This window comes from Phytophthora infestans, genomic scaffold, assembly GCF_000142945.1.
Source record: "Phytophthora infestans T30-4 supercont1.76 genomic scaffold, whole genome shotgun sequence".
Classification (NCBI taxonomy): domain Eukaryota; phylum Oomycota; class Peronosporomycetes; order Peronosporales; family Peronosporaceae; genus Phytophthora; species Phytophthora infestans.
Window position 1 is genome coordinate 203,703 of NW_003303683.1, and position 22,223 is coordinate 225,925.

Here is a 22,223-nt window from a genome sequence, read left to right on the forward strand (position 1 = left end):
GGACTTGAGGAGATACACGTGCACATATCGAGAGAAATCATCGACAAAAGTTACAACAAACCGCGCTCTCCATTTTGTCCGCGTCTGCATTGGCCCCATTACGTCGCTGTGAATAACCTCAAGAGGGGCTCGGGTCTTCACTCGGCTGGAACTTTGTCTTGCAAATGGACTCACCGTCATCTTCCCTTGTGCACATCCATCACAAAGCCCGCGATTGTCCTGGGGGAGAGCAGGAACACCCTCGACGGCCTTCCAAATGGCGTCCAGTCGCTGTTGGGCCACGTGCCCGAGCCGCGTGTGCCACAAGGCTGCGTCCGTAGGTCTTGCCATCATTGCTGTGGCCGTCCCTTCATATCCAGCAGCATGCTGGACTTGAACATTCCACGCGTAGAGCTTACCAATCTTCGGCACCAGAGCCAATGTTTCCCCGCCGAATCTGATCGTGCATCCACTTGCACTAAACGATACTTCCACGTTCTTTGCGGCGAGAGCTGGAATTGATAATAGCTTGCGATCTAATCCAGGTACATACAAAACATCCGTAATCTTGATCAAACGCCCATTTACACGGTAACGCACTGCACCGACTCCTTGAGCGGGAAGCGACTGTCCGCTCGCTATCGTAATGTTCAAATTTCTGTTTAAGCCCCTGTACTCGCAGAACTCCGCCATTGTGTTTGTCATGTGCGAACTGGCCCCACTGTTCAGAAGCCACTCACTTCTCCATGAAGTGGCTGACGCAGAGAACACAACTTCATTGTCGTCATCATATTTCTTCAGCTTGGGGCAATCAGTGCGCCTGTGACCGATCTCGTCACACTCGAAGCATCGACCTTTGAAGCCGTGGTCACTCCGTTGCTTCGTTCCAGACTGCGAGTTCCGGCCTCCGTGCCGGCTGTTCTGTCGATCTTGGCTCCCACGACCGCCACTCGCTCTGCGGTCGTCACGTCGTTATCTCTGCTGGCCCTTCGTACCGCTGGTACCAGCTCGAAAGGCACTTTCTTGCTTCTCGCGTCGCTGCAGCGACTCATATTCGCGGCGTAGCATCTCCTTAGCCTCTAAGAGTGAAATCGAACCCTTGGACTCAATAATCTTCACCATGCTGTCATACTCAGCGGACAGACTGCCGAGTAGCACAACTAACTTTTCGTCTTCGTCGATCTTGTCTCCAGCAGCGCTGAGACGCAAACAAAGATCATCAAACCTCAACAGGTGCTCCATGAGATTGTCCCCTTGTGGACATACGGAAGTCGTGGAGCTGTCTGCGAAGCTGGACTCGGTTTTGGAGATTCTGTCGGACAAAGAAATCCCGCAGCGTCTCCCACGCTTCCAACGCCGAGGTAGCCTCGCGTATCATCGTCTGGTAGTGGGGACTTAGCAACTTGCTAAGAACAGCCAAAGCCTTTAAATCGGCGGGTCGGTTTCCCGCGCCATCGCCTGCTCTGGCTTTGCTACCAGTACATGGTCGAGTAAGTCCTTGTGTGCCAACGTCATGCGTGCATTAAACTCCCATAGGAAGTAGTTATCCTCCTGAAGGATGTCATTCGGCCCCAGCGTCTTTGGGCTCATAACCTGAAAGTAGGTAGGACCCGTTACTCGATGTAGTTTTGTCTTCAGCTGTGTAATTTGGAAAGTGAGAATTCTTCTGTAGCTCAAACTTACTCTTTGTGCTAAGCTTCCTACGTTCTAGAACCTTCAACTGTTCTGGATCATTCGTTGACCAACATTCTGGAGCAAGTTGCCTTTGTGTGTTGTACACAATTTAGTGACTGACATCCTAACAGTAATTACCCGTAGGTGTCTTTTGAATGTCTGTAAAAAGGGGAATCGACGTTCGGTAAAAATGTTCAAACAAACGGACGAGAAAACTAGGCAAATAGATATACTTTCTCTCTCTTAACTCTGGGCTTCCCCGTGTGAAACACGGTATCAGTGAGAGGGTAATGGGTCTTGCTTTCAGCTGCGAGGTCGTAGAGACGAAGCGTCTTCTTTCACCGAACTTGCGGTGCACATAAGGAGCAGTACGCGATGAAGCGAAATTGCATCCGATGAGTTTTGACTTTGAAGTTTGGTTCGTTACCTGTGCTCACTGTGCCCAGCTTTCTTGACATATTTCATTAGCACTTCCAATTCAGCACAGGTCGGCGAATAAGTTTTTTATCGTTTGCAGAGTCTGCAAACAAAATGCAGACTCATCAAAATGGACGAAGGCGGCGCGTCACTTCGCAATGCCTCGTCTATGCTTTGAATTGGATGGAATTGTTTGCTCCATTATTATTTTAAATTCACATCGCCACCATCTTTGCCGAGAGCTGAACCCATAACTGACGTCACTGATTGAATAGTTGTCTTTTTTAACAAGCTGTCTCCTTCCATGCATCCACGGAAACGTTTGGCCACCGAGCTCTGGCGATCTACGATCCAAACCAGACCATCAGCATAAGATAGCGCTCGCTCAGCTCACTCGGCGATGAACCTCGCCCAAAGCGCTCCACTCTATCCATGGGTCCTGCTTTCGATCATGTGCATCACCATGCGCGTGCGTTCGATTCGAAGAAGCGCAAAGAAATCAGCTATGGCGTCTCAAGGAGTTACCAAGTGACAGCACACTCCAGGTCCACCAGTTTTGCGGCGCATCCCTCGAGCACTGCTGAATTATCTTCGCTTTTGTAGGGGGACGTGTACGTCATTCGGTGCTCAACAGACCCAAGCTGCCAGAGCGATGACGCGCTCTCGACCTACAAAAACCGTCGCTGACAATCAGCCTTGAAACTTGACCTGGTTTCAGTAAGATTAAAAATCAGCAAATCAGCACGAAGATGCATATCAACCTTGTGATTGGTCAAAATGGTGCTCGCCACGTACAAAAGCCATTCTGGAGTGGTGGTCTGTCTCGTAGCCGCTCGTGCCAGGCATTCCACGCTCGCCCGCCATCCGCAGCGAACAAGAACGAAGCATCTTTTCTTCCTCTTTCTCTCCATCTCCTTGCCATGACTGGCCATTCCACAACTGGAGCTGCAGGGGAGACGACACCCGACACGCAAAATATGGTGGCCGAGGAAGCGCCCCCCGCCGCTGATGTTGCGGCTTACGCGGAGACGCGCAGCGACAGCAACCCGCTGAACTACGCGAGCATGGAGGAGTATGTGCGTCTGCAGAAGGGTACGCGCCCCATTACGTCCGTTCTGATCGCCAACAACGGTATCTCGGCCGTCAAGGCCATCCGCAGCATCCGCAGCTGGAGCTACGAGATGTTTGCTGACGAACACGTCGTGACCTTCGTCGTCATGGCTACGCCCGAGGATCTTAAGGCTAATGCAGAGTACATTCGCATGGCCGAACACGTCGTCGAAGTGCCCGGCGGCTCCAACAACCACAACTACGCCAACGTATCTCTCATCATTGAGATCGCCGAGCGCTTCAACGTCGACGCCGTCTGGGCCGGCTGGGGCCACGCCTCTGAGAATCCGCTTCTGCCCGACACGCTCGCTCAGACTGAGCGTAAGATCGTCTTTATCGGCCCCCCGGGCAAGCCCATGCGTGCATTGGGCGACAAGATCGGCTCCACTATCATCGCGCAGAGCGCTAAGGTGCCTACAATCGCCTGGAACGGCGACGGCATGGAAGTCGACTACAAGGAACACGACGGAATCCCCGACGAGATCTACAACGCCGCTATGTTGCGTGACGGCCAGCACTGTCTGGACGAATGCAAACGTATCGGCTTCCCCGTCATGATTAAAGCCAGCGAAGGCGGAGGTGGCAAGGGTATCCGTATGGTTCACGAAGAGTCCCAGGTGCTCAGTGCCTGGGAAGCTGTGCGTGGTGAGATCCCTGGGTCTCCTATCTTCGTCATGAAGCTGGCACCCAAGTCGCGTCACTTGGAAGTGCAGCTATTGGCGGATACGTACGGCAATGCCATCGCTCTCAGTGGCCGTGATTGCTCCGTGCAGCGTCGTCACCAAAAGATCGTCGAGGAAGGTCCCGTCCTGGCGCCCACCCAAGAAGTGTGGGAGAAGATGATGCGCGCCGCCACTCGCCTCGCTCAGGAGGTCGAGTACGTCAACGCCGGTACCGTCGAGTACCTGTTCAGTGAGCTGCCGGAAGACAACGGCAACTCGTTCTTCTTCCTGGAACTCAACCCGCGTTTGCAGGTGGAACACCCCGTCACAGAGATGATCACTCATGTGAATCTCCCAGCTGCTCAACTGCAAGTGGCTATGGGTATTCCGCTGCACTGCATCCCGGATGTGCGTCGTCTGTACAACAAGGATGCGTTTGAGACGACAGTTATTGACTTCGACGCGGAGAAGCAGAAGCCACCGCATGGACACGTTATCGCCGCGCGTATTACCGCCGAGGATCCGAACGCCGGTTTCCAGCCTACCAGTGGAGCCATCCAGGAGCTTAACTTCCGTAGTACGCCCGATGTATGGGGTTACTTCTCGGTGGACTCGTCCGGACAGGTGCACGAGTTCGCTGACTCACAGATTGGTCACCTGTTCTCGTGGAGTCCGACCCGTGAAAAGGCCCGTAAGAACATGGTTCTAGCGCTCAAGGAGTTGTCGATTCGTGGTGATATTCACACGACGGTCGAGTACATCGTTAACATGATGGAGTCTGATGATTTCAAGTACAACCGCATCTCCACGTCGTGGCTGGATGAGCGTATCTCGCACCACAATGAAGTGCGTCTACAGGGTCGGCCGGACCCATTGATGGTGGTGCTGGTTGGCGCTGTGTGCTGCGCGTACCAGGCGTCGAACGCGCTCCAGGAAGAGTATGTGAGTCAGATCGAACGCGGCCAACTGCCCCACAATGATATGCTGTCTCAAGAAGAGTCGCTGGAGCTTATTTACGAAGGGATCAAGTACAACATCGAGGCGTGTCGGAGCGGTCCTATTCAGTTCACACTGTTCTGCAACGACTCGTACGTGCAGGTGGAGATCCGTACGCTGTCCGATGGAGGATTCCTTGTGTTGCTGAATGGCAAGTCGCACGTCGCGTACGCTACTAAGGAGGCACAGGGTCTGCGTCTTGTGGTTGATAGCCACACGTGCGTGTTCACCAAGGAGTACGACCCCACGCGTCTTGTGACCAACACGGCCGGTAAGCTCGCGCGTTACCTGGTGGACGATGGTGCCAGTCTGCGTCGCGGCATGCCGTATGCTGAGATCGAAGTCATGAAGATGTACATGCCGCTACTGACTCCGGAAGCCGGTGTTATCCGTCTACTCAAGTCGGAGGGCGCGGTCTTGGCCCCTGGCGACTGCATCGCGACAATGGAGCTGGATGACCCGTCCTGTGTCAAGAAATCGGACGTGTTCATGGGCAAGCTGCCGTCCGCGGAGAACACGAACGGTAGCAGTACTAAGTCGGTGCACAAGATGCGCAAGTCGCTCGCTGTGCTGAAATGCGTGCTGCAGGGCTACTACGCGCCCGAGGATCTTACACAGAAGGCCTTGGTCGACTTGTTCCAGGTGCTCAACGAGCCTCTGCTGCCTGTTGAGGAGATCAGGGAAGCCATGTCGTCGCTAGCTGGTCGTATCCCGCTTGACGTGTTCGCGAAGATCACGGACAAGATCCAGACGTTTAAGAAGGCTGTGGCTGAGGACCCTACGGCTGCCCACGAGTTTAACGCCGCTGAGATTGCTGACATTCTGGACGAGCACAAGAAGACGTTAGACACGGACCGTAAGCGCTCGGACTTTGAGGCGTCTGTGGTGGCTCTCCGCGACATCACGACCAAGTACAAGCACGGCTTGGCTTCTGGTGAGGAGGCGGTTCTGACTGAGCTGATCAACGAATACTTCACCGTAGAGACGGTGTACGCTAACTCACACAACATTGAGGATGTGGTGATGGCTCTGCGTCAGCAGAACTCGGCAGACTTGAACAAGGTATTCTCTATCGCGCGCTCGCACAAGGCTCTAGAGGCCAAGAACAAGCTGTTGCTGCAGCTTCTGGCTCAGATGGCTCGCGGCACGGCTGTGACTCCGCGCAAGTCGATGAAGTCTGCTTCGTTTGTGCCGTTGCTCGAGAAACTCGCGACGTTCAAGGAGAAGCAGTACTCGCTGGTGGCTCTGGAGGCGCGTCAGCTTCTGATTGATAACAAGATGCCGTCGTACCGCGACCGTCTCAGTCAAGTGGAGAAGGTCCTCAAGGACTACATCGCCAACGGCTCATCCACGAACCTCGCTGAAGCCTGTGCGAACCTGCTGGACCAGTCGCAGCCGCTCTTTGACCTGCTCATTTCGCTTCTCGACCATGAAGACCAGAAGATCCGCGAGTTGGCGCTAGAGCTGTATGCGCTGCGTGTTTACCGCTCGTACCTTATCGAGTCGATGGAGACCATGAGCTTCAACGACATCTTCGCCAAGACGTTCCAGTTCAAGTCGCCAGTTGTCGACGCGCTGGCTGTCGGTGTTGCCCCTGCTGAGAGCTACGATGATTTGGCGAGTCTTCTGCGTCGCAACAGCTCTGCCAGCTCGCTGGACTTGGGAGAACAAAACTCAGAGGAGAGCAGCGAGGAACAGGAGCCGGCGGAGAAGCCGCTGGCCAAGCCGGTCGAGAGCTACCAGAAGATCTCACCCAGTTTCGAACGTCACGGCGCTATTGCTCGTCTTGCGAATCTTGAGACTTTCCAGAAGTCGTTTACCGATGTCATGTCGCTCTTCCCGCTGGCTAAAAAGACGCTTTCGGTGCGCAAGGACCCCCTTGTGAACGTTCTGCACGTCATCTTGGTGGACGAGCACTCAGAGGAGTCGAAGCTCCTGGAACAGGCTGAGGCGTACCTTAAGTCGGTGGACGTGGACCTGCGCGCGCACAACATCCGTCGTGTGACGTTCTCGGTGCGTCCACAGAACATCGAGGACATCTCAGTGCACAACGCGGACATGGCGCTGTACCCGAACATATACACGTTCCCTGGTCGTATGAACTACAGCGAGGACAAGATCTTGCGTCACATGGAGGCCCCGCTGGCGTACAAGCTGGAACTGCGTCGTCTGCAGAACTACAGCGTCACGCCTTTGGCGTCGGAGAACAAGAACGTTCACCTGTATCTGGCCAAGATGAAGGATTCGGACGCGCACATTATTACCGACCGCTTCCAGCGCATCTTCGTGCGTGCTGTGGTGCGGCAACTCGACCACGATGGCAGCGGCTCGCGCTCTCAGTACGATGCCTACCCGGGCCCCGAGCGCTCGCTAGTCGATGCACTGAACGCTCTGGAAGTGAACCTGTCCAACCCTCTGGTTAAGAAGTCGTCGCTGCCGACCAAGAACAACCACGTGTACTTGAACATCCTGCCTCAGGCCATTGTAGACCCACAGTACCTGGAGGGTGTGATCCGTATCCTCGCGTACCGCTACGCTGAGCGTCTGGAGCAGCTGGGTGTGTCCACGGTAGAACTCAAGATCATCGCTCGCTTCAACAGCGAGGCGCCGGCAATCCCGGTGCGTCTTGTGGCTGAGAACCCGACCGGTTACGTGGTGCGCGTGCAGGCGTACGTCGAGGCTGCTGGCCACGATGAGCCTATCTTTACGTCGATCGGTGACGAGACGCACGGCGAGCTGGACGGCATGCCGGTCACGACGCCGTATCCGGTGGTATTCCCGTTCGACAAGAAGCGTCAGATGGCCAAGGCCATGTCCAACACGGTGTATGTGTACGACTTCTTGGAGCTCATCGAGTACAACTTGCTGCGTCAGTGGCGCAAGTACGTGCAGCAGCGTACGCGCGGTGGCGGCTCCAAGATCACCATCCCGAACTTGTTGATGGAGACGCGTGAACTGATCCTGGACGCGACGGGCAAGGCGCTGACGGAGACGACGCGTCTGCGCGGCCAGAACGACATCGGTATGGTGGCGTGGCTGCTGACGCTGTACACGCCGGAGTTCCAGGATGGACGTGAGATCATCATTATCGCTAACGACATCACGTTCAAGGCTGGTTCCTTCGGTACCCGCGAGGACACGTTGTTCGACCTGGCGTCGAAGCTGGCTCGTTCGAAGGGCATTCCTCGCTTCTTCTTCTCGGCCAATGCTGGTGCTCGCATCGGCATGGCTGAGTCCATCAAGGCGCTGTATAAGGTATGCTGGAAAGACGAGACCAACCCCATTAAGGGCTTTGAGTACCTGTACTTGACGCCTGAGGATTACAAGGTTGCGTCGGCCGAGGGCTCCGTTAACGCTAAACTGCTGGTCACCAGCACGGGTGAAGAACGCTATGTGCTGAACGACATCGTCGGTCGCGAGATCGATCTTGGTGTGGAGTGTCTGCGCGGTAGTGGTACGATTGCCGGCGAAACGTCTCGCGCCTATCAGGACGTGTTTACGCTGACGTACGCCTGCGGCCGCAGTGTTGGCATCGGTGCCTACCTGGTCCGTCTGGGCCAGCGTACGGTGCAGAACGCCACGCACTCTCCGATCATCCTGACGGGCTACCAGGCTCTGAACAAGCTTATGGGTAAGGATGTGTACACCTCGAACGACCAGCTTGGTGGTGTGAAGATCATGCACACGAACGGTGTGACGCACTTGACGGCGAAGAACCACCTGTCGGGCATTTACTCTATCCTTGAGTGGCTGAGCTTTGTGCCGGCGGTGCGTCGCGGTCCGCTTCCGATCCGCGACCTCACGGGCGTGGATGAGATCGAACGTACGGTGGACTTTTGCCCCGCAGACAAGAGTACGCAGTACGATCCGCGTGCGTTGCTCGCGGGTAAGGTGGATGAGGCGACGGGCAAGTGGGTGTCCGGTCTTATGGACAAGGACTCGTTCCGCGAGACGCTTGACGGCTGGGCCAAGAGCGTAATCGTCGGACGTGGTCGTCTTGGTGGCATTCCGTGCGGTGTGGTCGTCACGGAGGTGCGTACGTCCGAGAAGGTGATCCCGGCTGACCCGGCGTCCCCGGCGTCGCAGGAGAACCTGATGCAGCAGGCTGGCCAGGTGTGGTTCCCGGATTCGGCTCACAAGACGGCTACTGCCATCAAGGACTTCAAGGGCGAGGACCTGCCGCTTTTCATCCTAGCCAACTGGCGTGGTTTCTCCGGTGGCCAGCGCGACATGTTCGACGAGGTGCTCAAGTTCGGCGCTGCTATTGTGGACGGTCTCGTCAACTACGAGCAGCCCGTGTTCGTGTACATCCCGCCGTTCGCTGAGCTGCGTGGTGGCGCCTGGGCCGTGGTGGACCCTACCATCAACGAGGGTATCATGGAGATGTACGCCGACCCGCAGGGCCGCGGTGGTGTGTTGGAGCCGGCCGGTCTGATTGAGATCAAGTACCGCAAAAAGCAGCTTCTTCAGACCATGCACCGTCTGGATGACAAGCTAAAGCAGCTCACAGCTCGTCTGGGTGAGCTGTCGCCTGAGGAGAAGGCAACTGAAGGCGCCAAAATTTCGGCTGAGATCAAGACGCGCGAGGAAACTCTCCTGCCCATCTACGTGCAGGTGGCGACGGAGTTCGGCGACCTGCACGACACGCCTGGCCGTATGAAGTCCGTGGGCTGCATTCGTCAAGTGGTGCCCTGGTCGAACTCGCGTAGGTTCTTCTACTGGCGTCTCAAGCGTCAGCTTGCTGAGTTCACGCTGCGTCGCCAGGTGGTTGCAGCCAGCGCCGGTGGTCCGCGCGCCACGACATTCGTGGGCTCGGAGCAGGTGCTGAAGGGCTGGTTCACTGAGGCTGTGAACGGCGGTCGTGTGCCGCGTCAGCAGAACGTGTCGGTGTCCGAGCTGTGGTCTCACGGCGACTCGGACGTGTTGCTGTGGCTGTCGAGTGACAAGGAGTGGATCGCGTCGCGCGTGGCTGAGCTGCGTCAGGAGCAGATGGCGTCGCAGGTTGTCGAGATCGGACGGAAGGACCCCAAGGCTGCCGTGGCCGGTATTCTCGAGGTGCTCAACCTGCTGAGCGACAAAGACCGCGAGGAAGCGCTGAACGCTCTGCGTCGCGGCTCCATCTTCCACAAGTAAATGAAGTCTAGTGTTGATGAGTTAGACAAGATAAACAGTGAATGAATATGTATCGCTTCATGAATTTTTATGATTGCCGTGTTGGGAGCACCATAGATACGTGTAACCAGTCGCAGCGACATAACTTTCTTCTTGAACATTTCTACACGGACCCTTTACGTTGCTTGGCTATCTCCTCCGCTAGCTCTTGGTATCCTGGCGGGCAAGACATGGAGCGTTCGAGACCTGCTAAGTCCAGCACCGAGTTCTCCGACTTGCCCAGGATACTGATGTCGTGGAACTTGGTGATCGTAGGCACAGGAGAGCCGATATCATCTTCAGCCTCGCCTTCCCGCGGCTCCTCGTCCTCCTCATGTACCGGAGGAGGCGACGGGATCGACTCGGCCTGCTCAGTCTTCTCAGCCAATACCAACGAGCGCTCGTGCATGTACTCGCTCCAGTCGAGCTTCTTTGGCTCGGCCAGTTTTCCCAGATACTGCGAGTATTTCTTCACAAACTCACGCACTTCCTTCTGCAACTCAGCACGTTGCCGAGGAAGCTCATCCTGTGTAGCCTTGTACGTCGGTAGCAGACGGTAGAACAACGGACGGACCGTCTTCAGCTCGATCATTCCAGCCTCTACCGAGCGTACACCGAAGAAAGAAAATAGCGGGAACGACACCATCAGCAGCATGATTGACGACCAGTACCAATCCGTGAACACCGCGGCGATCGTAAAATAAATGAACCACAGCACGGGCACAGCTACAATCGAGAACTGGATCTTCTTGCTAAGAATAACGTCGCGAGCCAACACCTTGACCTTGGAGCCTTCCAGCGCCTTCTTCTGCGCTGAATTCGCCACATAACGAGCTAGAAGCCCCACCGGTGCATTCAGGATGAACGACGGAATGGAGGACAGTAGAAGGATCAACGTGCCGTACAGTGCGGAGCCCAACACGTCGTGAATTGTCCACCACGGGATATACGGCACTTGATGGTCCTTGAGTCCCATCTTCTGCAGCGTCTTGTAGTAGTTATCCAGCTTATGTTGCAAGATTACGAGATCTTCTTGGGCTTCTGGCACATCCTGCAACACCTTGTAGCCTTCTGCAAAGCGGCGGTTCAAGTCTTGTGTCTCTTTTGCCGACAGCCGCACTCCAGAGCGCTGGAAGAGACGACGCGCAGTCAACACCTCCTGCATGACGCCGTAGCTGGGCGTAGTCACGATCACGGAGCGCATACTCTCCTCCACACGATGTAAGAGCGTGTTACACGCTGTACGCTTGTCTTCCTGGTACTTGGCCATCAACGCTTGGTCCACAGTGATCGGAGTGCCGAATTCCACCGTCACGCGGCCACGGAAGCGATGGCCACGGAAGTAGTTCAAGCCCACAGGCACCACCGGCACGTTGATGTTGTACTTGTCCTTAACTCCAAGAGCCATGACGGCAACACCAGCTTTTAGTGGTAACAAGTCCGTACGGTCGTGTGAGCCTCCTTCCGGGAAGATACCGATGCAGTTCCCACGCTTCAAGTGCGTGTACACCTTGGCAAACGTCACGGATTGGTCCACACGCTTGAGAATACCAAACGGTGCACTCTCAAGCACTAATTTGCCTTCGCCGCTCTTCAACGGCGCGTTCAGTAGCAACTGCGTGTCGTCTAGAACCTGTACGATCTTCACAGGCGACCCCGAGTCCTTGACGCTCTGCCCTTGGAAGCGGATCTGGTCTCCAGGCGTCACCTGCTTAGTGAAACTGGTGCCGTCGCCCTGCACGAGCCACTGAGGCGTACTACTGCTAGCGCCACCACTGGACGAGCTAGCTACAGTCACGGGATCTTCACTGGCGAGCTTCATGCTGCCAACACCAGAAGCTACAGAGTCCTGAGGACGCACCACCGGGATGCAGCCCATGATACGAGCCAAGTGGCCCACGACAGGCAAATGCCACGACTTTTCTGCGATCATGAAGCCTACTTTACGAGGACTAGTCATCATGACTACAAGACCGTCTACGAACTGGTTGGCGTGGTTACCGGTGAAGATGACGGGCCCGTCGGTCGGTACGTTATCCAGACCGATGAGATCCACACTCTTAAATGAGATACTGAGGATACTGTTGAGGAAGACGCGTGTGGAACGGTAGATGACGTCGGCGGCGTTGTGGAACAGCAGCCCTAGCATAATACCCACGGACAGAGCGCCCCAGTAATACGACGGAACGCCTAGAAACTTACTTACAGCCTTGATGGGGCTGCATATAAAGGGAGAATATGTTAGAGGGAGACTGCTTTAGTCCTCTCAAGCTGTCACAGGACGTACTTGAGCGAGTCGACAGCCAGCATGAGCAGCAGACACAGCGCCAGGAACTGCGTCCATGTGTCATTGAGCACCTTCTTGTCGTCGAACTTCATCCTGGAGGTGGGGCCAAGTGGCGCAAAGACTTTTGATGGGCTCGGCGGATCAAGAAATGACTTGCGTCTAGAATCGGATTTTCTCGAACCAAGATCGCAGCCATAATCGAAAATCCTGGACAATTTACATGTAGCTTGAATCTACTTAAGAGCCACTATTTACGGTCTGATTTAGCAGATTTATGAAACGGTATACCGGCAGCAATCGGTTTCTATGCTCGGTTTGTCAGCTGCGGGTACTTTGCTGCTTCCTTATTAGGTGGATTAAAGACCCATGTCCAGTAATTATTTCAAAAGGTGCACTTGTGTCGAAAGCAAAGATACACGCACGCGGATCGCTCGCCGCGTTGGCGTTGCTACTGTACTGCCAAAGTGATTCCTGACACACGTCTGATGTTACATCAGTGATGTACCATGCCCAACCTTGTTGATGTTCCTGGGGAGCCCCCCCTCCAACCTCATTTCGCGTTACTTTGGACCTCGCAGAGGACCCCTGTGACATTCGATCAGCAGTGAAGTATTATTCCAGTAGAGGCTAATTGGCTTGAACAAAGCTAAGAATCGGAGGCGCCAAACGAGAAGCTGGGTATGACGTAATACATGTACGATGAACGGGCAATAAAACACGAGGCTTGCAATCGCTGCTTTTAAATGTTTAAATGTTTTTCGTGAGTTGTAAACGCTCCCTCAATTTATTGTTCAAAACACGATGCAGAGCTTGCATTCTTGCTGGAGTGCAAGCGCTTAGACTAGAGGTAGAAGCTACGGTAACTCGCTTCATAATTTGGAAAGCGGAGGTCAAAAACGAAATTGAGGACTGCCTTATAACGTTGCTTGTGTATACAAACTTCAACTATACACGCGTATACGCCCAGACACTTCAGCTGTTAACAGAGCAAAAATAAGCTACGAAAAAATAGCTTGTGATGCGTATTTGTTGACGGTTGCGCCTGCTTCACGAACTCGGCCCTGGCCCAGTTGACACCTCAGTCGTTGCGCTTTCATCGCTTGAACCCACGACGTGATAGTGCTAACATGGCGGACCCAGGCATTCAGGTCGTGGACGGCATCATCCGCAAGCTGCTCAGTGTGCAGGATAAGCCGACACAAACCGAGGTCACAGACATCACAACGGACGAAGTACTACTGCTGTGTCGTAAAGCTCGCACGGTAAGTGCAGCCTCCATGTCAACAAGAACTCAATTATTCCAACTTTTGAACTATACAGATTTTTCTGGAACAACCACCGCTAGCAGAAGTCCCAGCGCCAATCAATATCTGCGGCGACACACACGGCCAGTATTCCGATCTACTGCGGTTGTTTGAGATGGGAGGGTTTCCAGATGAACGACGGTACATCTTTCTGGGGGACTACGTCGACCGTGCCATGCAGAGTATCGAGACAATCTGTCTGCTTTTCGCGTACAAAATCAAGTACCCGGAGCAGCTCTATTTGCTAAGAGGAAACCACGAATGCGCTTCAATAAACCGAATTTACGGGTTCTACGACGAGTGCAAACGCCGCTACTCTGTCAAGGTCTGGCGCACATTCGGCGACTGCTTCAACTGCATGCCAATCTCAGCTGTTGTAGCAGGAAAGGTGAGAACTCCCAGCCATTAAATCCTCATTATAAGCTCTCTCACAGCGCTGTGACATAGATTTTCTGTACGCACGGAGGTCTGTCACCTGACTTGTATACACTAGACCAAATCAGAAACATCCGCCGTCCGACGGACGTGCCCGACGAAGGATTGTTATGTGACCTGCTCTGGGCAGACCCAGACCCCGATAGTCAGGGTTGGACCGAGAGTGATCGAGGCGTATCGTACATCTTCGGATCAGATGTAGTGGACCAGTTCTTGAAGACACACGAGCTCGATCTTGTCTGTCGAGCGCACCAGGTCGTCTCGGATGGCTACGAATTCTTCGCCGGTCGCAAACTCGTGACCATTTTCTCGGCGCCAAATTACTGCAATGAATTCGACAACGCTGGAGCCATGTTAGTCGTGGACGATAAACTGCGCTGCACCTTCAAAGTGCTCGTGTCCAGTGATAAACGCAAACAATCTAAAAGACCCTAAAGAGGAGGACAGAGAATGTTAATACTAAACGCAAACTTAGTACTTAAGGTTTTCAAATCGGAGATCAATTTATTACTGTTGTTTAGCAACGCTGTATTATAATATCATTATCTTGAGTCGCGTAAAAGACAGTCGAGCTACACGCTCTCCAGGCTTCGCGTCATCAGTCCTTCCGAAAGAATGAATTTTTAGCTGTTAGTGAGATCAATAATTGTAGGAAAACCTCTAAAAGCCTCATTTAGTATGTGCGATAAATACAATAAAGTACCATGTTGGCACTGACAACGTGCTCATTCTGAAGATCCAATGTGGACGGGTTGCCAAACTTATTAAGCACGGAAAATAGCAGATATCAGTAGTCCTTGAACAAATTTATTTTGCCTGTGCTCGGCGAAATTTATCGGTACTTATCGAGTAAAGAATTTAATTCTTTTGCTATTTTTTTAGGTCTACGACTAGCGTTGCTCTTGCAGTCGTTTGACTCGACTGAGCCTGGCGGCACGCTCAGCGATCTCGACCTTCCGCTCGTAGTTCTTGAGGTCCTGCTGCAGTTCATACATTTTGGCCTTTTGAGCCACGTAGTCCAGGATCTGGGGCATGTCTTTGCTTGGTTCTGCAGACTGCTGGATCTGTAAGGACTGCAAACGTCTCATGTCTTTCTGGTTCTTCTCCTCCACGAGCGCGATCTCTTCAACGATCTTTTCGTTCAGTTCGGTGCGTGTACGGATCTCACCTTGAAGCCACGCGCTCTCTTCGAGTAGTTCGTGCAGACGTTTCTTAAGATTATTCAGTACTTGGACAGTGTTTCCAGTCGTCTGCTTAAGACGCAGCAGCTCTTCGTTACGCTCCTCGATCTTAGCGACGTACTGCTTGTTCTCGATCTGAAGTTGATGGAAGTCGATGTAATGCAACGCGTCACCCATTTCTTCCTTGTGACGGAGCTGAGCGTCGATCTTCTGGGCTTGACTTTTAAGTGTTGCGTTCTTAAGCCGAAGTTTCTCGACAACGGCGTCCTTCTGACGCAGCTTCTCCTCCATGTATCGGATCATCTTTTCAGCGATCGTTTTACCCGTGCGGAAGTTCTCAGCGCCCACGACAATGTCGCGTTTGAACTCGTACGCGTCCTTCTTGAGTTCTGCAATGCGGATATCTGTCTCTTCCAGGACAGCACGTAGCGTGTCAATGAGCCGTTCGGACGAGCGTTTGGTCTCCTCGAGCTCCTTTTGTGCTGCCTCCAGCTCCGTACTGCAGATGTCGTTCTTCTGCTCGATCGTGAGCATCACCTGCGTACGAACACGACGCTGTCTGGACCCGCTGATCTTCTTGTCTTTATCAGCATTTTTCTCTTCGTCGTCACTGCCAGTTGTGGGCTGTCCGTTGCGATGCAAATACGACTCCAGCAGCTCATTCTCCTGTCTAAGCACATCGTTTTGGTGCGTCAAGTCGTCCAGCTGCATACAGCAGCAAGAGTTAGCACTGCACTATTTTAACTAGACATCATTCATTGTTTTATGTTCTCTATCGGTACCTTGGCCTCCAGCTCGTCCAGTTCATCCTCGTTCATGCTTGTATGCTACTTCAATACTTCAGCGTCGTTTCGCATCTTGTGAACTATGAGCATTATTTGTTTATATTTCATAAATTATAAGTGTTTTATCATGTCGTTTTTAAACTCCCACAATTGCAACAACATGAAGCGAGCTCTGGTCATCCGCAATGTGTCAAGCCACGACGTGCCTCTGGACAGTCTGGACAATGCGTGTGTACAAGCCTGTTGCCACGAAGGGTTCATCACGGAGCTGGCGGTGAATGACGAGCAGGACGTCATGCACCAGCTTATGCAGACGCATGCGCGCTCTAGCGCCAGCAACGACAGCCGCTTCTCTTACCAGCAGGCGCCTCCCATGCGCGCACACGCAGCCTCGGTCTACACACCTTCTGCCCCCTTCGACGTGGTACTATTCCGAGCGTCAGGACTCTCGGAGCGCCGTCTGTATCCGCTATTACGTACGATCCGCACCATCAGTAAGCAGATCTTCCTCTGTGTCTTCAGTCCGCAGCTTGTAGAGCACCCCATGGGTCGCTATCAGTGCTTTCAAGAAGGAGCATCCATGGTCACAGACTCTTTGGGCGCAGTAAGAGATGTACTGGCCTTTATCGGACAGGAACATGGCTACGATTCCCACTCGAGAAGGAAGCCCAGAGGTAGATCTGGCGGGCGCGACGGCTTCACGTGTCCGTTCTGCGGGAAGAACGGCATGGATGAAGACCAGCTCTGGCGACATTGTCCTATGTACCATATCAACGAAAAGAACACGGACGGAATCAATTGTCCCATTTGTCGAGAGATCCCGAGAGGACCGTTCCAGGTCCATATGCACAATGCACACGGGCCCCCTGGACGACACGAGATGACGAGCGAGTTCCACATGGCCGACACAACACTCTACTCGTTCGCACTTGTCGTGTGTCATAACAAAAAGTACAATAGCTTCCTGCTCGTCCAAGAGTTCGCCAACTCTGGCTTCTGGTTACCGGGCGGACGTATCGATAGTGGCGAGAACCCGGCAGAGGCAGCGATCCGAGAGACGAAAGAAGAGGCTGGCATCGACATCCGCCTTACGGGTGTGTTGAAGCTCGAGTACCATCCTAAGAAAGACCGAAATGGTAGCGAGTACGTGCGAATGCGCTTCATCTTCTACGCCGAGCCGATAGATCGCGACCAACCGCCCAAGTCCATTCCAGACTACGAAAGTGCCGGAGCCACGTGGTGTCGTGCTGATCAGGTGTCGTCTTTGCCGCTCCGTGGATCTGAACCCGTCACTTATTTTAACCATGTAGCGTCAGGCAAGCCGATCTACCCGCTTGATCTCATTCACATGTCGTCTTCAAACTAGTCGCGACTGTTAAGGTTGATAGATATCGCGGTTATCCAGTCGAAGAAACTTAACGATCGCACCGACAAGAGTGAGACCTGGAAGCGCGCCGTTGTGTTTTCGCTACGGATATATTGTCAGTAAACACGATCCGGAATAGAGGATAATAGCTAATGGGGTGAGCCCATACCTGATAATTCTCGCTCTTGAGTCGCTCGTACAGACGCTTGTGCAGCTGGAGCCAGTGGTTGTCGCCGAGTGTGGCTTTCTGCATGCGATCCTGCAGACGAAAGCAAGGGAACAAGAGCATCGGGAAGCGCTTGTTCAAGTTCTTGAACTCTTCGAAGTCAATGACGCCGTCTTTGTTTCGGTCAAACTCGGTCAGAGCCGTGTTGATGTTGCCCGAAAATCTTGACTGGCCGTCGTTCACTATACTGACGAGACGTCGAAGCTCCTTGTCGCCAATGGAGCCCGACGCAGCGGGGTCGAACGTATCGAACGCGACTGCAGGAAGAGTGCTGAGTCAAAACGGCAAACAGAATTCATGTGTTCTCGACTGACAGACTTACAGCGAAGGATCTCGTCGCGTGTATACATGCAGTACAACACGGTAGCATGGACAAACTCTTCAAAATCAATCTACATAAAAGGAAGAAATGTTCAGCCAGGAGCAACAAGCACAAGCCAACATATCCATGCTCACCGTTCCGTTGCTATCTGAATCTATCATGCGGAACAGGCCTTCCGAGAACGGCGTCTTGGTTTCGTCGATAAAGTTGAAAAACTCGTCGTAGTCGATCACTCCACTCGCACTGCCAGTTAATAAAAGCTTATCAGGATGGTGTTATTCCTATGCTGTAAGAAGGACGAACGTACTCGAGATCGATCTGTCTGAAACATGTTTTGAATTTCTTCAGCTCGTGCTGTCCCACTGGAGTGCACAACAAAAGTTAGAAGATTCAATTCTAAAGAGTTTAACGCTTCAACTTACGCTGATATTTCACCACAACGGCAATGGTAGCCGGACGAGTAAGGACGATGTCACCCGCATGGCGACGTCGTGTGCGTGCACGCTTATCTTTTGACAATGCAGGTTTGCCTTCTCCTTGCGAATCCGAGATTTTAGTTACCATAGGCAGCGAGTCTCCGGTTTCAGAGGGCCATCCATTCTTTGGTTTCTTCTTCTTGTCTCCGCGTTTTACTTGGAGACTGGTTTGTTGTGTGGAAGGGTGAGTTGGTGCCATTTCCTGCAAGCTGCCGGTATTGCGGTGAAGCCGTGGGAGATCTGCATTCTGCTCTGCAACCTTTACAGCCCCGCCGCTGATGTCCAAGACGCTGAGACTACTGCTTTTGCGCTTGATCATGGGCGGCCGTTTGACTGGCGGGAGTCCAAGCTTGCCCTCAGAGTGCGATGACCTGTGCTTCGACGCCATGAGTCCAAGCTCAAATGGATCTAATTTTGAGTTGCAGTCGTACGTATCAACTCGACCACAAGTTCAACTTTGTCTTCATGGCCGATTCGAAGCTTGATTCGGGGATAAGAGCTCAAGGGGTACATCAATTATACATGTATTCACAAGACACAAAACTGAAAAAAGAATTTTTCAGAATATGAAATATGCTTGGCTTATTTAGAGCTGGGGAGTCTTCTTCGCCTTGGCAGCTTCGCTCTTGGCATTCTTGGCGTCCGTAGGCGAGGTCAATTGTTCCGCGCTTGTAGTATCCAGCGATTGACGCTTGCGCTTTCGTGACATGTCGTCCTTCTGGAGACACAACGCAGTGGTAATGCTGTTGTTGGTGAACGGTGCGAATGGCACTCGCATCAGAGCGTTTTCGTCCTTCGGGTCAAAGGAATCCACATCGAAAGCAGGACATCTCGGACATTCATCGTTCCAGCAGTGACCTTCCACCTCCTGAAAAACGAGAATATAATAACCACAGCGTATTAACTACACCGCCAATCAAACAGCACAACACTCCCATCCTACCTCTTTCTCCACGCCGCAAATCTCGCACTGAGGAACCACGACGATATCAATTACGGACGGATCGCTTTTGTCCCAGAATCCATTCTCCAAGTAGTTCAAATTCAGTCGCGCTTCCCACTCGATTAGGTTCGGGCGCTTCTTGAGTTTTTCACGTCGACGCATTGCAAACTTCTTGACGAGGTCTTGGAACGCAATATAACGTGACGGAGTCGTGCCCATCAACACCACGTCCTCTCCAAGCCCAAGTTTCTCGCGAGCCTTGGCATTATTGCGATTGCGGCTGTTCTGACGAGCCGTTTTCGCGTGGCTGTCACCTGCAAGCTGGAGATCTTTCTTCTTGAACACTTGCATCACCTTGGTGGTCTGGATCTCCACCGTGCAAGTATCTCGATCTGCCTTCTTGACGATACCAAAGCCCTTGCGGTTCGGCAAATTCACCTTCTTCTCAATCCACGAGATGCCGTAGTTCCCACGAGTCGACACACGACGCGAACGTGTGCCGTTGTCTTCTCCCTGTGAATCGTCACTCTGCTCAGCAGTCAGCAGGTCGTCCGTCCCGCTCTGATTGGCTTCGTCTTCGTCATCTTCGTCGTCTCCGTCGTCTCCGGCGTTCGTCCCGTTGGCTCGGCTCTCAGCGCGACGTTTTCTCTCCTTCTCGAGACTTTTGGCATGCAGCTTCTTAATGGTCTCCATGTCCTCGAGAAGAGTGAGCTCGTACGCACGCTTGGCTGTGTTCTCGCTCGAGTTCTCGAGCTTCAGCTGCACCCAGCCGTTCCCCGAGCGCAGCACGCGGCCGTGTTGGCCCTTGAACTTGCCGACATTGATGCGGCACTTGCGGTCGATCCACATATCCGGGTCCAGAGTGGAAAGTAGCTTTCCTTTGCCTCGTCGCTTTTTATACGTCACTACAGGCTTCTTCTCTTCCTCAACTTGCTCGTCTTCCCCTTCCTCCTCGTCTTCTTGTTCGTCTTGAACTTCCACCAAGTGCTTCTGACGCAGCGTTATAATGACATCTTCGTCTCCATCCAGCTGCACACTGACTTTCTTCTTCTCATGTCCCGTGACGACGCCCTCCTTACCGTCATGGTTCTTCAGATAGCGCTTCTCTGCGGCATTCAGAGCACTCAGCTTCACGGCGACTCTAGTTCCCGGTTGTAGACGTCCATCTTGATTCTCTTCTTTCTGTTCTTCTTCCGCTTCATCTTCTGCGTCGTTCAAATGACTTGTCTCTTCCTGGTGTACCATTGGTGAGCCCCCAGGACTGCCGACGTCGTCTCCTTCTTCTAGCACCTCGAGCGCGGATGGTCTGTACTTGTAGACTACATCTCCGTCTCGGATACGCACTTTGAACCACGTGTTGGGGTGCAGTGGGACCTCCTCCACCACGCCCACCTTGTACATCGTGTGGGGCACACGCTGTTCTACGTCGGGCGTCTTTAGGATACGCACGAGTGTTCCCTGATCGAGCGTGTGCAGCTCACGAGCAGTAGGTGAGATGCGATACGCGGCATCGATGGCGTCCAGCTCCGCCTCGTCAGCCTCGTCAACAGGTTCGTCCTCTTCTTCTTCAATTTCTTCTTCCTCTTCTTCTTCCTCCTCTTCTTCCTCATCTGCTGATGATCCAGCATCATGCGAGGGATTGGAGAGCCCACGTCTCAAAGGTTTAGCTGATCGTGCAGAGCGAGAGGCGCCGCGACGCGGGCGGGCGTCCACAGCAGATTCCTCCATGCGTGTTACGGACAAATAATTAGTGAAGTGGTTGTTCCATTTTATGTGCACCACTTTCAAGGCCCAATTAGATTAATTATATTTATAAAACAAAAAAACGTTTTGATACACATATACCATTATTTTAAGAGTTAAAAGGAAGAACGAGAAATCGTACTTAAGGTGGGAATACTACAAATTATAAACGAAACTCGGAGCAAAACCCAATCGGCCGTTTTGGAACTCACGATACTCTTTGACGACGTCGACAGTCATGTATCCGATGACCCCACGTATGAGTGACAGACGTCGCCCAGCCCACTGCGAAGTGAGACCCGTCTCGTGACGACAGGGACAGCGACTCGTACCGGTGAAGAGGCTGCAAAGGTTAGAGGCATCGCCCCACCGCTGGGAGAGACTCCAGTCATAGGAAGCATTCGATCTCTACCTAACATCACATCAGGCACAGTCCTTTCAAGTATGATTTCGTGTTCTTCATTACATATTTATTATCTTTACAATGTGCTAGAGAATCTTCATGCTTGTCATATTTTTCAGTCCCCCCCAAAAAATCCCGCGATGGCTGAGCGAACAAATCGCGAAGCAAGCTCAAAAGCGTCTCTAACTCCCGTCGAGTGGATCTGGCATGCCAAGACTTATGTCTGCACGCACCATGGGTTATCTCGATCCAAGGCTACAAGTAAACGGCCTCGACAAAAGAGTTGCTTCCAGGGATCCACAACATAGGTACGAATTGCCTTTTTTGACGTGACTGTCCGCAGCCCTTTACCAGCTTAATTGGGCTGGGTCGAGCTTGATCGGGTTCAGTCTGGATATGGTCGGGGTTAATCGCGCTCAGTCAGCTACGGTCTTGAACAGTCGGGTTTCTGTGCGATCCATGACTCTGTTGACCATGACTTCGTGCTATGCTGTCACTTTTCATGAAGATGAATGTTTGCGTCCGAGTGGATGACAAGGTCAACGACACGTTCGCACTTGTGATAACTAGATGTCATTTCGAGCGCAATCACAGATTGAGCGAGTTTTCGCTCAAGGGACACTCGTCTAAGTGTATCTCGCTCGACAAGGCTGTATTGCAGACTGTAAATGAGCTATGAAAAGCAGGGGCAAAGAAAACAAGTATATTGGAGTTTATCAAAAACAAATCGGATAAAAAGGCCGACCCCACAGGAAGCCCATAA

The 22,223-nt window shown here is 53.0% G+C and overlaps 7 protein-coding genes across 7 annotated transcripts; 3 read left to right on the forward strand and 4 right to left on the reverse strand.

Moving 5' to 3' along the window:
• Positions 1-2,990: 2,990 nt before the first annotated feature.
• On the forward strand, positions 2,991-11,040 carry PITG_18706 (acetyl-CoA carboxylase, putative; the record flags this gene model as incomplete). The annotated part of the gene is made up of 1 exon (XM_002997309.1): positions 2,991-11,040. The coding sequence occupies one exon, from the start codon at positions 2,991-2,993 to the stop codon at positions 9,969-9,971; it is 6,981 nt and encodes a 2,326-aa protein (XP_002997355.1).
• PITG_18707 (glycerol-3-phosphate O-acyltransferase, putative) lies at positions 10,114-12,415 on the reverse strand (the record flags this gene model as incomplete). Its single annotated transcript, XM_002997310.1, has 2 exons — positions 10,114-12,208; positions 12,277-12,415. The coding sequence occupies 2 exons, from the start codon at positions 12,366-12,368 to the stop codon at positions 10,114-10,116; spliced, it is 2,187 nt and encodes a 728-aa protein (XP_002997356.1).
• A 988-nt stretch (positions 12,416-13,403) lies between these two features.
• PITG_18708 (serine/threonine-protein phosphatase PP1-1) lies at positions 13,404-14,450 on the forward strand (the record flags this gene model as incomplete). Its single annotated transcript, XM_002997311.1, has 3 exons — positions 13,404-13,538; positions 13,597-13,968; positions 14,028-14,450. The coding sequence occupies 3 exons, from the start codon at positions 13,404-13,406 to the stop codon at positions 14,448-14,450; spliced, it is 930 nt and encodes a 309-aa protein (XP_002997357.1).
• A 455-nt stretch (positions 14,451-14,905) lies between these two features.
• On the reverse strand, positions 14,906-16,014 carry PITG_18709 (uncharacterized protein; the record flags this gene model as incomplete). Its single annotated transcript, XM_002997312.1, has 2 exons — positions 14,906-15,901; positions 15,979-16,014. 2 exons carry the CDS (start codon positions 16,012-16,014, stop codon positions 14,906-14,908), a joined length of 1,032 nt encoding a protein of 343 aa, XP_002997358.1.
• A 127-nt stretch (positions 16,015-16,141) lies between these two features.
• Positions 16,142-17,347, forward strand: PITG_18710 (uncharacterized protein; the record flags this gene model as incomplete). Its single annotated transcript, XM_002997313.1, has 2 exons — positions 16,142-16,594; positions 16,649-17,347. 2 exons carry the CDS (start codon positions 16,142-16,144, stop codon positions 17,345-17,347), a joined length of 1,152 nt encoding a protein of 383 aa, XP_002997359.1.
• A 9-nt stretch (positions 17,348-17,356) lies between these two features.
• PITG_18711 (uncharacterized protein) lies at positions 17,357-18,459 on the reverse strand (the record flags this gene model as incomplete). The annotated part of the gene is made up of 7 exons (XM_002997314.1): positions 17,357-17,449; positions 17,517-17,830; positions 17,896-17,965; positions 18,030-18,132; positions 18,203-18,257; positions 18,318-18,399; positions 18,457-18,459. 7 exons carry the CDS (start codon positions 18,457-18,459, stop codon positions 17,357-17,359), a joined length of 720 nt encoding a protein of 239 aa, XP_002997360.1.
• Positions 18,460-18,881: 422 nt separating this feature from the next.
• PITG_18712 (uncharacterized protein) lies at positions 18,882-21,042 on the reverse strand (the record flags this gene model as incomplete). The annotated part of the gene is made up of 2 exons (XM_002997315.1): positions 18,882-19,239; positions 19,315-21,042. 2 exons carry the CDS (start codon positions 21,040-21,042, stop codon positions 18,958-18,960), a joined length of 2,010 nt encoding a protein of 669 aa, XP_002997361.1.
• Positions 21,043-22,223: the final 1,181 nt, after the last annotated feature.